Below are 17,548 nucleotides of genomic sequence, written 5' to 3' on the forward strand. Positions count from 1 at the left end.
GTAATAGCATACATTCACAGGTCATTGAATTTCAGTAGCAGTTCTCATGAATACAAGAATAGGTTGAACAACACCAGGTTATGTTGTAATTTAGTAGTTGCTATTCATCTAATGTTATCTGAAGTTGTCTGGGCATTATGGCCTACCTGCTTAGCATCATAACTTAGTAAACTTATATGTATGAAAATGGAATACTTACTCTCTGAGTATCTAGTAACAAATCTTTGAATGGAATGTCACATGTAAGGTTGTTTATGCTAAGTCTTGTTGAGAAGATAGGAATTGATAGTCTTTTCTGTTTGCTATAATGACATTGAACTTTCAAGAGAGAATTTCTACTGTGTTACACTCACCACCGTCAAAAATGCATGACTGCGTCAGTCAACCCTGAAAAAGTTTATACTGACAACTTTTGGGATATTAGCAATCAGTGACTAATGATAGTAGAGAAAAGAAAAAACTGTAAAAAGAATCACATTACCCTAATTTATTGCTTTTTGGGGGTTAGGGAGAGAATTGCTTAAGGATGGGGGAGAGCTAGGGCTTAGATGATATACACTCTTTCTTGTATATATTTTCTTTCAGAGATACATTGCTCCGTTTCTGTGACTCAGCTCATGTCATAATATGACTGATAGCCTTTATTTGGGGCTTCTGTTTAAAACAACATGGACCTGGCTTTTTCCCCCCTTGTTTTTAATTTGGAATTTTTTAACAGCACATTTGCTCAGATGATTTAGACCAGGGATTGTTAAGGCAGACTACTGTCCAAGGGCTAAATCAACTCTTCACCTGTTTTATGAATACAGTTTTACTGGAACACAGCTATGTTCATTCATTTATATATCATCTATAGCAGCTTTGGGGCTATATGGACAGAGTTGAGTGGTTGCCGTAGAGACTGTGTGGCTGACAAAGCCTAAAATAATTAATGCCTGGCTCTTTACAGAAAAAGTTTGCCAATCTCTGATTTAGACTTAGTAAAATTAAAAAGTAGAACAAAAAGTTATGAACTCCAGTTAAGTGAGTTTGCATAGATAAAAAGAGTACTGTAATGTGTCTACAATTTGTATTTAAAAGGTTACTTTGTTTTATCTTGAGATTATGTTGAATTGTTCCTTTTCTTGGGGCCCCTTCAGCAGCAGCCTGAGCGATAGTGACACCTTGGCCAGCCAATCTCCAAGCTACGTGTGGCAGCTTCTTGCCTAACAGCAGACCTCTGTGCTGTGTGTGTCTGAATCCCAGTAGCTAGGTAAAGAGAGCGAGCAGGTAGACCAGTGTTCTCTAAATATGGAGACAAACAAAAGGAATAAAAATGTTGTATTATACACAGTGATAAAATGTGGTTTTAAAAGAAGGTTAGAGGAGAAGTGGAAAAGGCAGTGAGTTTTTTTCCCCTTTATCTTTTTTTTTTTTTTTGAGATGGAGTCTCACTCTGCTGCTCACGCTGGAGTGCAGTGGCACGATCTCGGCTCACTGCAACCTCCGCATCCCGGGTTCCAGCGATTCTCCTGCCTCAGCCTCCCGAGTAGCTGGGATTACACGTGTGGGCCACCCCGCCCGGCTAACTTTTGTATTTATTTTTTTTAGTAGAGATGGGGTTTCACCATGTTGGCCAGGCTTGTCTCGAACTCCTGATCTCAGGTGATCCACCTGCCTTGGCCTCCCAAAGTGCTGGGATTACAGGAGTGAGCCACAGTGCCCAGCCTTTTTCCCCTTTATCTAAGCAGTGTTGCTTGAGATACTAAATTCTACCTGATATACATTCTTTTTTTTTTTTTAGACAGGGTCTCACTCTATTGCCCAGGCTGGAATGCAGTGGTGCCATCTGGGCCCATTGCAGCCTCTACCTCCTGGGTTCAAGCGGTTCTCCTGCCTCAGCCTCCTGAGTAGCTGGGATGACAGGCGCCCGCCACCATGCCCGGCTAATTTTTGTATTTTAGTAGAGACGGAGTTTCACCAAGTTGGCCAGGATGGTCTTGAACTCCTGACCTCAAGTGATCCACCCACCTCGGCCTCCCAAAGTGCTGGGATTACAGGCATGAGCAACCGTGCCCGGCTCTGATATACATTCCTGAATGTAAATATTGACACATTTTAACAATAATTTGTTGGTGATATTTGATAGTATCTTGCTGCATTTTCTTTAGTGCAAAGCATTTACTAAAAATTACTATTAGCATGATAGAAGGTCATTGTAGGGTGGAGAGAAACTTAAATATATAATGGCTATTATTTTAATAATTCAAACCTATGAATTATGAATTACTTTAGATGTGGAACAAATTTGTTTAATGAAAAATAATATTACCTAGAGAAATATATGTCATCATCAGTTTTTGATATATTTTTATCATCTACTCTTTGTTTTCTGCAATGGTTTTTGGTGGTAGGCTGGTAATAGTGAACTTTCATGATCCAGCAGTTAATGTAGTAAAAATCAGGAGTCCATTCTTGACTTCTTTATGTCTTAGAGAGGTCATTGTTAATATAAACAAGTTCACATAAAAGCTGTAATATGCCAGGAAATTGTATTCTTCTTGTATACAGTCTTGTGCCACATAGTGATATTTCGGTCAGTCATGGACTGCGTATAGATAGATGATGGAGTCAGGATTATAATGCTGTATTTTTACTGTACTTTTTCTATGTTTATCTACATTTAGATACACAAATACTTACCATTGTGTTACTGTTGTCTACATTATTCAGTACAGTAATAGGCTGTATAGGTTTGTAACCTAGGAGCAGTAGGCTGTACCATGTAGCCTAGGTATGGAGTAGGCTATACAATTATGTAGGTTTGTGTAAGTACACTCTGTCATGGTCTATACAATGACAAAGTTGCCTGACTCATTTCTTAGAATGTATCCTTGTTTTTAAGCAGCACATGACTGTACTTAGAGTATTTATGTTTCAGGAAGGAATTTCTAAAATTGCCAAGATAAATTATTATATTCTAGTTTTAGTGGTTTTGAAAATATTTGGCAATAATTAATTTAGTTTCCACATTAATATTAAGTTACATAAAAAATTTTAAAAAGATCTTCAAAGATAACAATTAAATTATTTAATGCTAATTTTGAAGATCTTTGTATTATATTTTTTTCTGCCATAAAAATAAACTTATATAACAGGTGATTAATATTGAAGATTTTCAAGTGTGTATCTGCTTTGGTATAATGTATATTTTCTAATTTACTTAGATCTGTTTTTTTAAAAAAAGTATTTTTGGTAGAATTTGCTTTTATAACTGCTTTATAGTTCACATTAAAATTATTTGAAGTATTAAAACAAGATATTACTTTTACATCTTAAATAATATCTTAACTATTTGAATATTTTTACTCTAAATTTTTTACACTTGTTTCCTTGTTTTGATTATTTTAATTTATTAAAAATTAAACCTGTTTTATAAATTAATGTTTGAAGATCATATTCAAGCTATTGAAAATGACGTGATTTATAAGGAACAATAATTATGTTTTCATTTTGCTTTCATTTGAACCTCCTGAGTATAAAGAATATTAATGAAGTAAGAGTAGATTAGAGTCAGAAATAGATGAAAAGCATTCCTTGATTGCTTTTTCAAACCTTTTTTCTGACATTGAGCTTCGATATTGAGATTTTTAAATGATTTCCTGGCTAGTTAGAAATCTGTACCAGTTGGTGTCAGGTGAGGCTGAGAAACAAGTTTGGTAGCAGAAATAGTGTAAATTTCCTGGGCCCTTTGTTGTCTTGCTTTTCCCGGTCTTGGATGTTGCTTTCTGTGAAGCTGGTTGAACTGGTGAATATGCTGTGTGTAGAATAAGCTGATATATTTGAGATACCAGAGAAGAACTAACAAACTACAGCACTGTATCTGATTCTTGTTCACTTTTATGTAGCATAGTGTTCTCTAGCTCTTTTCTTTTTATTGTTCAGAAAGACCGAATTATTTAAGTGTTAACTTGTTTTCTGTTTAAGCTTTTTTGCTGATTCTATGCTTAGTCATAGATAGTAATCTCTCTTCTTTATGTTGTTTTCAGTCCTATCAGCTAGGAACTATAATCGGGGATTTATTCTTTCTCAGCTGCAATTTTATTTATATTAGAAGAACTTGAAATGCTGTTTTTGCTGTTCTGGGGAAAAGTAGAAAGGTGTGGTTATTTCTCTTTGGGAGTTGTGTCTAAAATATTATTCTAGCCTTTTTATTTTCAGGAATTATAGCCAATACTTTTTTGAATATTGATACTTGGTGAGCACTTTGCTAGGTACTTGCATGGATTATTCCATGTAACCTTCACAACAACTCTATAAAGAAGGTATTATTGTTATTATTTCCATTTCATAAATGAGTAAACAAAAGCTTAACAGGGACCTTAGCTCACAGAACCAGCATGCATTGGAATGAAGATGTGGAGTTATTTAGAGGTGGATAGAAGGATCCTTGGCTTGAATTTTCCTTTTCTGAGCTTTGCAAGGATGTTGTAAATGGGCCTTGGGGATCTTGGCCCATCTCTTTGTCTTTCAGATTTTGGTGAATTTTTATAAATCTATATCCTATTTACACATTGTTGCTCCTGGTTTTGTCTGAGAAAAGTTTCCAGATAAGGACTGATTTTGAGACTTTCAATACATACTTACGCCAGGGAAGGAAACAACTACGAGGCAGTGGTGAGTATTCTCAGCGTAAATACTGGTGTTGAAGCTGTGTATTGAATACCCTCTTCCTCCGTCCTTGCCACATTACTTTGGCATTTGTCAGTAGTGAGGGCAACAATAAAGTAAATACTGTAATGCTTAATCATTTTCCTCCTCACAAATAGGCTCCTATCAAAAATTCCATTCTGAGAGGGGGCATTTTATAGCACTATTAACTCCTTCCTAAAGATGTAGTGGGAAATGGATGAATCAATTACAAAATAACTTTAGATTCAGAATTTTCACCAGCTCTTCACTTTGAATTTGAACACTTGGATTCTTATTTCAAACTTGGAAATGGTAGATTAAATGGAGGGGGGATTGGGTTTTCTGATATACTGCATTATTGCAGTTATTTAAATTGAACTGTAACAAATTGTTTTTTCTTTTCTTTTAAAAAATATTTACTTATTTATTTATTTAGTAACAAATCTTTAATGTCTTTCATTTCATTCAGCATTCATAACCTTGAGACTTAGTTCTGTTGGCGCTTTGATATGTCTGTGGTACTTTAACCTTGAGAAATGTTAACAAAGAAATGCTTCCCTCCCTTCCCCTCTCACTCTGTCTCCCTCCTCCCCTACCCCTTCTGTCTCTCCCTCTCCTTGTCCTCCTACTTAGAAAATTTAAGCATAGACAAAATCTTCCCTCTGGCCCAGTTAAGCACCATAAGCACCTAATAATACCGCATCTGCTCTCAAGGTTGTAAATGTAGTGTTTCTAAATGAGGTGACGTTTACTAAAAAGTATATTTAACCTGCCTCTGAGGTTTTATCTTTTTAAAATTCATTTTGCCTTCCAAATGGGTGTATTATTTTTTGGAATTTACAGGGCAGCTATGAAACAGAATGCACAGTATGCTCTACACAGTTCGTTTCCTGTTTCTTCCTGGTCTCACTGCCCTGGTCTCTCTTTTCCTTTATCCTTCTAGTTCACTGATCTTCTACTTGCTACTCTTTGATTATCCTAGCTAGGGGTTTGAGATTTCTTTTCTTTTCTTTTTTTTCTTTTTTTTTTTGAGACAGAGTCTCGCTCTGTTGCCCAGCTAGAGTGCAATGGTGTGATCTCGGCTCACTGCAACCTCCGCCTCCCGGGTTCAAGTGATTCTCCTGCCTGAGCCTCTTGAGTAGCTGGGATTACAGGCACCTGCCACCACGTCCGGCTAATTTTTGTACTTTTAGTAGAGATGAGGTTTCACCAGGTTGGCCAGGCTGGTCTTGAACTCCTGACGTCAGGTGATCCATCCACCTCGGCCTCCCAAAGTGCTGGGATTACAGGCGTGAGCCTCCGTGCCTGGCCAGGGTTTGAGATTTCTTAGTCACTCCATTGTTTTATGTTTTACAAACCACGCCAACAAGATTATTTCATTAATCTCATCTTACTTTCCTAGACTGGATTCTTCAGTGGACTTTTCTAGAACTTCGTTGTTCACTCTTCTGAAAAATAACTTGATGTTCTGTCGTGTCATCTTTATTCTGTTCACACTCAACTTATTTTGGGCTTTTTTTTTTTCTTTCTCTCCTGCGAGAAGTCAAGACACCTCATGATATGGTGAAAAGATCACAGGCTCTAGGTCTCTTGGGTTCTGGTGTTAGGAGTGTCACAACCTCAGCTTATGAGACGTTTAAAAATGCCTGCTATGGCCCAGGCACTATGCAAGCTGCGGGGATGGAGAAATGCCTAAGACCTGTCTCTCCCTTCAGAATGTAGTCATTTCCTCATAAGAAAATGAAGCCACTGGACTCTGAATGTATCATCTGGCTGTGCAGTTCTGCCATTCTGGAGCACTCATTTATTTAGCCCTATATATTTAGAGAGAGAGAGTGTGTGTGTGTCTGTGCATATGTGTGTGTTTTTAATTTGCTTTCTTAATAATGAATCTTTTTGATTGAATTAATTCATAGACTCATAGGATTTATAAATAAGAAGACGTTTAAATTTAATATGATTTAATCCTCTGTTTTACAGGTGAGGAAACAGGCCTTAGCAGTAAAGTGACTGCCCTCCTGTCACACAATTAGTGGCAAAGCTGGGAAAGAACCCAGATCTTCGATTTCTAATTCATCACTTTTCTGTCCAAGTTGACCGTTTAAAAATTTTCTGATTCTAAGACTTTTGCCTGAGATATGATTCCTGGTTTCATACAGAAATCTGGAAGTATCCCACTGGTATTGGTAATGATCGCTGTAGCGTTTTGCAGGTTAAGTCACTGACTATCAGTCAGATGCCTCCTACATACTGAAGTCTGGTTTTTGCTTTTTGGAGCATATGAAAGAAGTATCTGACATTTTTTTTCTGTCCTTAAGGATTTTGAGAACTTGAGTTGAATTTATGAAAAATTAACCTAACCAGAATTTTCATTTTTCTTTATTGTTTCTCTTTAGATCTTGTGCCCTCTATCTCCCCATTAAAAATATCTTGATTACTTTTCTTTTTTTTTTTTTTTTGAGACGGAGTCTCGCTGTGTCGCCCAGGCTGGAGTGCAGTGGTGCTGTTTCGGCTCACTGCAAGCTCCGCCTCCCGGGTTCACGCCATTCTCTTGCCTCAGTCTCCCGAGTAGCTGGGACCACAGGCGCCTGCCACCGTGCCCAGCTAATTTTTCGTATGTTTAATAGAGACAGTGTTTCACTGTGTTAGCCAGGATGGTCTCGATCTCCTGAACTTTTCTTATACTGCTATTAGGCAAACATTAATTGATGCACAGTTGTGTCCCTGGCATGGGTGTTAAGGATGTAGAATCAATTTCAGTTTTCCAGGAATGTGCTGCCCATGGGTTGCAGATTGAGATGATGAACCATCCAATGTGCTTTAGTGCGGTGATTCTCAACCAGGCCAATTTTGCCCCCCACGGGACATGAGTCAATGTCTGAAAACATTTGTTGTTGCCACAACTGGGCAGGGTGGGGAAGGATGGGGGTGGTACTGCTGGCATCCTGGTGAACAGAGACCGGAGGTGCTGGTAGAGATCCCACCCCACTACACTGACCCCCGTGACAAGAATGATCTGACTGGAAATGTCAGTAGTGTCAGCGTGGAGAAACCTAGCTACAGGGTGTGATAATTGCTATATTCAAAACAACTACCACGTTTTTAGTGTTTTCTGAGCCTGGCTCTGTTCTGTGGTCAGGGTGGACATATATTACTATTGCCCCTAGCTAGGTTTAGGGGTCTGGGAAGGCTGAGTTGCACCCGGAGGTCAGGTAGAAGGAGGAGGGAACAGGCACAGACAGCAGAGGGGGTGGTGTGTGCCACCACTTGGAGGGGACAGTTAGGGACATCTGGGGAAATGCAGGCTGCTCATTATGGTGAAAGCTAGAAGGTTTTGCAGGTTAAGTCACTGACTATCATTTCAAGAAGAGGCTATGGAAATTGCACAGTGGAAGCTGGAAAATGGATGGCGTTGTACGACATTCTGAGGCACCTGGTTTTTGTTTAAAGGCTGTAGAGAACCAAAAATGGATTTTAGATCAGGCAGTTACATGTTTGGGTTTGTCTGTTTTGGAAGAGAACTTCAGTGGTGTCAAGGAGAACTAATTGGAAGGAGGCAACTGGAGAGAAGTTAATTAGGAGGCTGTTGCAGCCATTTCATGTAAGAATTGAGCCAGGGAAGTGAAAGCAGGGATGGAAATATAAATAGTTGAATTTCAGAGATATTGGTGAGGTTGATTGGTTTGGACACCAAAGAAGGGAGGAGTTAGGGTCAGGTCATTGATTGTTGATGAGGGCAAGCATAGATAAAGCACATGTGCCCCTTCCCCAAAGGGAGGTATGTAAATCTTGTCAGCAGTCCCTGCTTCTGGCTTCAAGCCCAGCAAATGAGGGGATGTCTCTCTTTTCCGTCAACCTATGGTCTGAAAGTTAAGCCAGCCATTGCAACACACTGGCACACAATGGGGGAGAGAAGACAGGGTTGCTGCAATAAAATCTTATAAAAAGGAGGAGAGAATGGACATATTCCATAGATGCTGTGTTCCATCCCATTGAGTGAGACTTGCAAGACCTCCTGCACACTAGCTGTGGCGTGAACTCCCGAATTGGCCAGGTTGGCTGCTTTTGGTTTTGTTCTCTGAGAAGATCTCCCTTGTCCAATGTCCTTTGTGGCTCATCTAGGATGGGTGTATAAGTCATATTTCAGCTCAGATGTCATCTCCTCAGACAGCTTTTCTCTGACATCCGAGTAGAAAGTAGGCATCCAGTTTTTAATCGCCTTGTTGGAGCTAGGGATAGGGCATGTGTTAGTTATCTGCAGCATTCAGTTCATTTACGTGTTGTGCTTTTTGTGCCCCCTTATGCTGGAATGTAAGGTCAGGAGGGGTGGGAGGGGCCTTGGCTAATGTGTTCACTCTGAATCTCTAATACCTGGAATGGTATCTGGCTCAGGATGTTTTTTTGAAAGAAAGAGGAAATGAATGAGAGAGGAGAATAAAATGCTGAAGGAGGAACCGGTTTTTGAATTTTTTTGTTTGTGTTTTGGTGGGGAAGAGGACATTGAATTCAGTTTTGGATATGAGTTTTAGAAATATTGATATTAAATATAGACAGGAACATAGGCTTGTCAATAGGCCATTAAACATACAATAGGTACAGATGTCCAATTGGCCATTAAACATGCAGAGTGAAGCTCAGGGAAATTACAGTAAAGATCGATAACATGTACTGAGCTTTGCCATGTGCCAGTCTCTGTTCTTAGCACTTTACTGATCTTAGTAAAGTGGAGCTATCAATTTATGGAAGCAGAAGCTGAAGCTATTGAGTGGTAATGCTCAGAGGAGGTGCATGATAATTAAATATGGACAGAATCCAGAGGCACAGCAGCATCTAAGAGGTGAGTCAAGAAAGAGGCACAAGATCCTAGGGAACACTGGCGTTTAAGGGATGAGTGAAGAAAGTGGCCCCTCTTAGAAGAAGCAACTAGAGAGCAGGAGTGTTGGGGTGAGGGAAATCTGGGAGAGTGTGGTGTCTCTGAATCCAAGGAAGCGGTTCAGGGAGGAGGGATTCCTGGATGTCTCAGAGATCTGAAAAGTGGCCGTGGTCTTCCAGATCAAATAAATGATGTTGGGAAGAGCTGTTTCAGGAAACCCTTGGGAAAGGAAATAGGTTGAGGGTTTGAGAATTTCGTGTTGCTGTCAGGAAGGGGCTAGTAGAGAGGGAGAGTTTGGAAATGCAGTGGAGGGAGAATATTGATGCTGCCTGACTTCTGGGGAGGTGGGAGTTGATGGCAACTGAAGCGTTTGATGGGGGGACGTTCTCAGACATAGATTTTAGTTTTTTTTTTTTTTTTTTTTCCTGTAGAACCTTCTGATTTCCTTGTTCTGTAATTTTCCAACGGATCAAGAGGCGATTGAACTGTACATGCTGCACATCGCTTTCCTGGTTCATTGCCAGTGAAAGAGCTGGGGACAGTAGGGTCTTGTCAGCTGCAGCCACTGACTCAGCAGCCATCAGCAGCAAGGACAGAGGTTCTGCTGCATTCCTTACTTTACCTTCTTTCACTGGCATCAGCTGTTAGTTTTGTTTTTCCAGGTTACCTTGGCTTCCCGTGGTTGCATTTTCACTAATTTCCGCTAAGCCTAGAATTCTGGTGGCACAAAAGCCATCTTTCACAAGTAGTCAGGTTATCAGTAGTTGAGATGGCTCAGTAATGTCTGCAAACCACACATTTAATAAAGAAAACCTAAATTACATCTGCATCTTACAAAATTGAAACTGCATCAACTTTTGTTTTTTCTAGTGACAGGAATTGGCTTTCTGATTGCGAAAATAAAGCTAGTGTTTTTGGAATGTACTTTCCAAATAGAAAGTGTGTCTTAGTTTCCCGATATGTGGATTCTGAAACTTTTTATCTTGCTTTAGATTTTATGAATTTGTATCTAGCTTAAACATGCCCATAGATAATGGAGCCAGGTAATATAGACTAAGTACTTAAAAACAAGTACTTTTCTCTTTGTCACATTTGAAAGAAAATATATTTTATGAAAATAATTTAAAAAATAAACTGACTTGGTTATTTGAAAATAGTTTCTCATCATCGTTATTATATACTCTGAAGCCTAAGATGTTATCTCATTTGATAACCTATTTAAAAAATATGAATGAATTATGATAGCATTGGAAAAATTTACAGAAATAGTTTTCTATAGGTTTTTGTTTTATAACTAGTCTCCTCCATCAAAGCTAATAGTTATGCTTTCAGTGAACTGAAGAGTAGTCAGCAAAGTATCTTGACTAGACGTTTGATTCTTGCTGAAGTAAAACTGGCTTGCAAATCTGGGAAAGGCTAGGTAGGGAAGATGGATGGTTTAGGAGGAGAGGCACATTTGTACAGTCTCCTGTAAGGTAGTAAAATTTGGAGCTCAGATTTTCAGTAACTCCATAGAGTTACATGACTGATACAGAAGCACATAGCTCCCTCGATTCAGCCTGTTGGCATTTCTTAGCTTTTTGTTATCAAGACTTCTTTACACTCTTAAAATTTATCGAGGACCCCAAGAAACTTAATATTTGCTATGTTACAAATTAAAAGTGATAAAATTAAAAATATAAATTCATGAAAAATACCAAAAATAAATTCATTATAAAGAGCATATATTTATGAAAAATAATATTTTACAAAATCATGAAAAAATATCATTGCTGTGCATTTTTGTCAATCTCATTCACATCTGGCTTGATTAAAGACAGCTAGATTCACAAATGTGCTTCTGCATTCAGTCTGTCATTTGGAATATTTCACTGTAAGTCACGAGAGAATGAGAGTGAAAAAGACAACTTATATTTTAGTAGTATTAAGAAAACATTTTTGAACTCCTGAACTCCTGAGAGGATTTCAGGGACCTCTTGGCAGGAGTTGGGTGGGAGGGGGTCCCTGGACTACACTTTGAGAACCACTGGATGAAACTATATGTATTTCTTGATGACCATTTCCTTGGTTTCCTTTCTGATGTCCCTTGGGGCCTGGTAAAATATTCTTTATGTTGACTCCTCAAATGTGTTTACTGATTTAGATTTCCTCTATAAAATTCCAGGGGAAGGAACCATCCAGTGAATCAGGCCTTCACTTCCTTTTCACGATGCCTTTCCCCTTAATTAGTCATGCTGTAAGAATCCATCTCACTCCTTTGACTCAGCCGCCATAGAGGTGCCACCAGACGCTTTTTACTATGCCTGATGACATTGTAGACTGGTTACAAATCAAGATAAGTTGTTTAGGAAAAAAATACTCCCTTTTCAGTACAAAGAATTCTAGGAAGTCTTGGAGGTTGCTGGGAGAAAGAAACTAGAATTATTTCCTAGAAACGGAGTGGAAAAGTCTTTGGAGAAGTTTTTGGGGGCCTAGCTGGCACGTGGGATCCACTCTGCTCTCCAGGAAGCGTATGCCATCTTCTAGTTCGCATTTCTGCACAAGGCAGTGGCAGGTGGCCCGAAGAGTGAGTGGGAAGCAATAATCAGCTCTCCAAGTAACAGCATTTTCATTTGCTAAATGTTATGTTAATGTTCTCCAAACTGACGGTAGAATTATACAAACTTAGGCTGGAAATATGCATACTGTTCATATTACGTTTTCAGACTTCTGATAAAATGTAGGTAAATAATATCAAAAAGTATCTTAAAAATTACACAGTAAATTTTGTATAGAACAAATATGTGTACAACTTACAACATTTACATTGGAACAATTTTATTAGCTACATCAGAAAAATGCCTGCATGAATATAGTAGCATAAAAACAGTTGCTTTTGCATTTAACTTGCAAAGAAATGGAAGCAACAGCATTTTAAAAAGAGCATGGGTTTATGTGCTTTATCTGGATAAGTAGTGGCATTTTCTAACTGCTTGCCTCTCGGGCACATAAGTCATCATGGTACATTCTTACTAATAGACTTTGAACTTCTTTCTCTGTCCTTTTCTTCTGGGCCGTATATTGCCGCCTTTAGCGCTTCAGCATGGAAGGGATCTCAAATGTCATTCAGAATGGCCTCCGCCACACCTTTGGAAATTCAGGTGGAGAGAAACAGGTGCTCGGTTATCCTTATTTTCCTCATTCTCTACTTTTTCATTTTCTGTGTAAGTGAAGATCCTGAAAGCTGGTAGTTTACTAATTTACTAAGACCACTGCTTAACGAGAGAAATAAAAGTTGGTTATAAAAGTTCATTATATTTATAGTCTTGATAATGAACAGAATTTCCCTTTGAGGAAAAAGCATTTTTCAAATTGGACAATAGATGAAATGCATTCTTAAGACATGTTTTATAGCTCCATTTTTCACTCTTAGTTTTAAACAAATAGACATTAACATTTTAACATAATGTATTGCATGTGTAGGAAATCTGCTTGTGAAAATAACTAAACTAAAATTTGAGACTCTAATTCTAAAAGTCTAAGAAACAAGATGTCATTTTTGGGGGAAGAACGCCAGATGTTGGTATGTTTGAGACTAGAGTTCTAGGTCAAAAATATGTATAGAGTATATCTTACCTCCTTTAAATGAAATTCATGTGTTTTTAAGGTGTATTGCATAGTCAGCCAACTCAGTTGTCTGCCAAACGAGGCATGAGACATTATTTATACAAAATTATACATAGATATGAATATATAATCAAGCATCTAGCAATTTGCTTTTTATTCACATTTTTGTATAATGATTGAAGGAATATCATGAACATGGGAAACATTCACATTAATAGGTATGCTTAAAATTACCTTTCACTTTATGAAATTTTCACCTTAAAAAAGAAAACTCTTTAAGTTAGCTCTTCTGTGCAGATTAAGAAGGTGTACAAAATGTAGCTTGTAGGAAGTTTAGCAAAAGAACGCCTAGATCAAATGCCTGGAGTTTTTACTGTAGGTAGTTAAGTGTTTCTCGAGAAGGGAGATCATTCCTATTAAAGAGGGAAGCCTCACACTGACATTTGCAGCTCATCAATGAGCTCCATGAAGGGATGTTTGAATTTTTGTTTTCATTCCGGTGCCTCTCACCTCTCTCAGCCTCACAAGAAGGCAAGGAATCTTCCAAACTGTGAGTGGAGCAGGGAGGCCTGAAGACACAGCCAGGTAGCCAGAGAGCGGGCCAGGGCGCAGCCTCATGGTGCCTCTCCAGGTTGCCTGACGCATGCAGAGTGAAGCCAGGAGGACATCATTTCTGGCCTTTTGTTGTTGTTGTTCTTTACAAAGAAACATTCGATTATACAATTGGGCATCACCTGCAAGAAGTCTACATCAAAAAGACGGTGGAACACTTAAGTGTCTCAAAGATTGAACTATGCAATTTTACCACTTTTCTGGACTTAGGGATCCAGTTACTGTAAAGCAGCTTTCTTTATCCTGTTTTTCAATTATGGGCAGGATAAGATCACTCAGTGAGGATTAGCCACAGAGCTGAGATTTAGGGCACGAGGTTAAATAATGGGTGGAGCTAAGAGATTCCAGGTAAAAACCACTGGCTTTCTATATGAGCATATGTGAAATGCACGGAACTATTTTTTTGGTGGGATGGTAAGAACGAGAAAATCTGGACAATCATTTATGGATTATGCTTTCATGGGATTAGTTATAAGACATGGCGCTGTTACTTGTGAGCCTTTACAAGTAGTGAACTAGGAAGTTTGTCTCAATTTCAGACATTAATTTTCATTATTCATTTCCCCTTAGGCCATTCTGTACTTTCACTTTTCTCCTTTAATGCCTAAAAACGTTTACAATGACTTACCCAATAATTTAAAATAATAGTATAACGCATTTCTAAAACGATTTAAGTGTGTCTTTGTTAGCTTCTGAAAGAAGCTGGTGTGTGTTTTTCAAAGTTGTCATGTTATATATGTGGTCCATTTGTTCAACTAGAATAAAAATGGTCTGAAACAGAATTATTTTGCTGTTGGAAATTACTTTATTGTGCAGAACTGTTAAAACTATGTTTTTAGTTTAAATTGCTATTTTTAAAATGTGTTGAAAAATATGCAAGTAGAATGTGAGATAATACTTCACTTTAAAAATGAACAAATTGAGTAAACCATCCTCAGACTTAGTCCTATGAAATTTTCAATAACTGAAATGCAAAAAGGTGGTTGTTTCTGTTGACACTAGGTTTGTATGAAGCAAATAGAGGTGGGCAAAAAAAAAATGAGCTCCATCTGAGATAGTAAGATAACTTTATTCCCATACAATACCTGTGTTTTCATTACCAAAGTAGCTTATGTTTTATATTATGAGATAGACCTTCTAGTAACAGTATCAAATTTTTTGCAGATAAGGTAATTCTGATTTAAGTGACACTTTTTTTTTTTTTAAACTTGGCAGTATTTGACTACAGTCATTCCTTATGAGAAAAAAAATGGACCACCGTCTGTTGAAGATCTTCAAATATTAACAAAAAGTGAGCAAAGACAAAATGAAACTATTAACTGATTTCCTTTTGCTGATCGGTAAACACCTGACTTTAGTTGGCTGATTTTGTTGTTAGTGTTTTGTCAATTTAGGATATAAATGATGCATATAATTGTTTATTTTTATAAGAATGAAGCCCAAAATGGCTGTGACATTAAATACAACAGTAACTCTAGTGTTGATTTGTAGTTTTTCTGTTTTTCTTACCTTGTGAAATATTTATGAGCTAAAATTTTGGGAAAAAGCATAACCTAAATCTCCATCATCTCTTATATGTTTAAGAACATATCCATTTATCATAAATAAAATTCTTTATGGATCTTATATATCTGTGACTGTCAGTAATTGAATAGGAAAGATTTAGGGTAAACACTTTTTATTTCTTATGAATGTAGAACCCGAAGGAGTAGTTATAGGTAGAACATAAATTGACAGTGATGTTTTAAGAACATGCATTCATTCAGCAAATATTTGGTGAAGGCCTACTCTGTACCAGGCCATGATCTGGGCACTTGGGATACTTTAGTAAACAAAGCAGACAAAGATAATGCACCTTCAAGGGTCTTGCCTTAAAAAAAATTGTTAGATTTAAATATACATGATATTGAGTATCTCTTATGATGGCCGCAAATGAGCCCTGAATTCTGGTTCTATCCCTGTTATTTTCAGGGATATCCTTGGAAGTTACTTACTCTCTTTTGCTCACATTGAAAAACTAGGATAAAAAATATTTGTTCTATTTACCTCACAGTAAATAGATTAATATATGTATGATTTTGGCTAAGTTACTATCAATTAGCCGTTAAAATGGAGGGATTGAATTTGCTGATCTGTTAGGTCTTCGTTATGGTAAATATTTATGATACTTGCTAATTAGGGGGGAACCAAATGAAAGAGCATCACATGGATGAGTATGGATGATGATATTTATTTTGGAAATTTAAGAGGAATGGGCAAGGAAAACCTAAGAGTAGAAGCAAGTGTCTTATTTCTTAGCTCCCTGCCTGCTAACTTGGAGCTTTTATTCTTTCCTTTGGTGAATAATTCTTTAAAAAGTTTTATATTTAAATATGGATAAATCAAGTGATGCCAGCCAGTCTGAAATAAAAAATCAAGAGATTAACTGGGTAGCTAGCCCTCTTATTTTCAGGAGGAACTTATGAAGTTATGCGTGTCCAAGATCACACGGGGATGGTTAATTACAGAGCTGGGTCTCTTAATTCCCAGGAAATTATACTTTTAATGATGCTGGTTTTTGGTATGTGATTTTTATATAGAAGTTAGAAAAAATTTTAAACATGATTGGAAGCAGAAATAGTGAACATGGTAGCCGTCTAAAGAAGGGAACATAAATAAATATTGCTCATAAGCCAGGAATTACTGGCAGGCCTCAGCTTCTCAGATCAAGAACAAATACTTTGTTGGTCAAACTAAAGTCATCATAATTCCAGCATTGAGATGTCTTTACAGGTTGTCACAGTTTGGAATCTTTGGACATATGGGTCCAAAGCTCCTTTTCTTTCCAAAAGAACAGCGCTGTGGAGACAGTCACAGTGTTTATGGATATATAGTCTTCCTCATAAAAGCTATTAGGGGATTCTGGGTGCAATAATAATAGTAATAAAAATTTAAATAAATATTAGTAGTGTTAGTTACAGTTAATACATAGCATGTACTATGTGCCAGGCACTATGATATGACCTTTATATCTGAATTAGTAGCTTAGTCCTCATAACAAACCTTTGAGATTAAATCTAATTATTATTCTCATTTCACAGATGAAGAGCTTGGTGCAAAAGTGGTTAAGTAGCTTGCTCAGCGTCACACAATTAGGAAGTGGCAGAGCCAGGGTTTAAACCCAGGAAGGCTGATTTGACAGTTACACTATTTTGCCTTGTCGTATTGGTGGGGAAAAACAGTGAAATATTTTTACCAGGATGCTTTGGAGAAAATTTGAGTTGGCAATCTCTGTTAAAGTATAATATTTGTGAGTTTATCTCAACCTGAATGGTCTAGCTTAAAAAAGAAAAACGTTACACTAGGTGGCTGTTTTTTCTATTTTAGTTTTTACTTAGAAGATACATTTGTCAAATTAGAATGAGGCTAATTCTCCCAGGTTTCTCCCTAGTGCAGAGGAGGTGACAGCCAGGCAGATGCCAGGTGCTGCTTCATGGAAGTCTGTTCTTCATTTGGGTCTTTTCTTTGAAAGTTTCTAAGGAGTCTGACAGATATGCTTGTTGGAGGGTATAGCTGTCCATTTCTCTAAGAGTTTCTCTAGTTTGCTTGATCTACAGCACTGAGGTTTTCTTGCTGCACAGAGTTCATTGAGGTGCACATTACAGTAACCCACTTTCCAGTATTATTACAGAGCGAAGGCTCCTTGTAAATAACCCAGTTCCTCTTTTTTGCCTCCACTGTTTGGAAATTTTAAATCAGGGAAGCCACTCTCAGGTAAGTGGGATATTCTTACCTAAAATAAATTCT

At 37.7% G+C, this 17,548-nt stretch overlaps 1 protein-coding gene across 5 annotated transcripts in view; it reads left to right on the top strand.

Annotated features, from left to right (window-relative positions):
- Positions 1-17,548, top strand: part of FEZ2 (fasciculation and elongation protein zeta 2) — an 80,643-nt gene that overhangs the window by 25,383 nt on the left and 37,712 nt on the right. For 3 of the 5 annotated variants that reach the window (XR_008522451.2, XM_024242038.3, XM_003779830.5), the window contains exons 6-7: positions 12,618-12,698; positions 14,978-15,053. Coding sequence is in view for 4 of the 5 variants with exons in the window: in XM_024242038.3 (XP_024097806.1) it covers positions 12,618-12,698; positions 14,978-15,053 (157 nt within the window). In the remaining variant the exon portion in view is untranslated. The remainder of the gene's footprint in view (positions 1-12,617; positions 12,699-14,977; positions 15,054-17,548) is intronic. The other 2 variants (XM_063713726.1, XM_024242040.3) reach the window with 1 other exon arrangement.

The sequence above is a fragment of the Pongo abelii genome, chromosome 12 (assembly GCF_028885655.2).
Source record: "Pongo abelii isolate AG06213 chromosome 12, NHGRI_mPonAbe1-v2.0_pri, whole genome shotgun sequence".
Classification (NCBI taxonomy): domain Eukaryota; kingdom Metazoa; phylum Chordata; class Mammalia; order Primates; family Hominidae; genus Pongo; species Pongo abelii.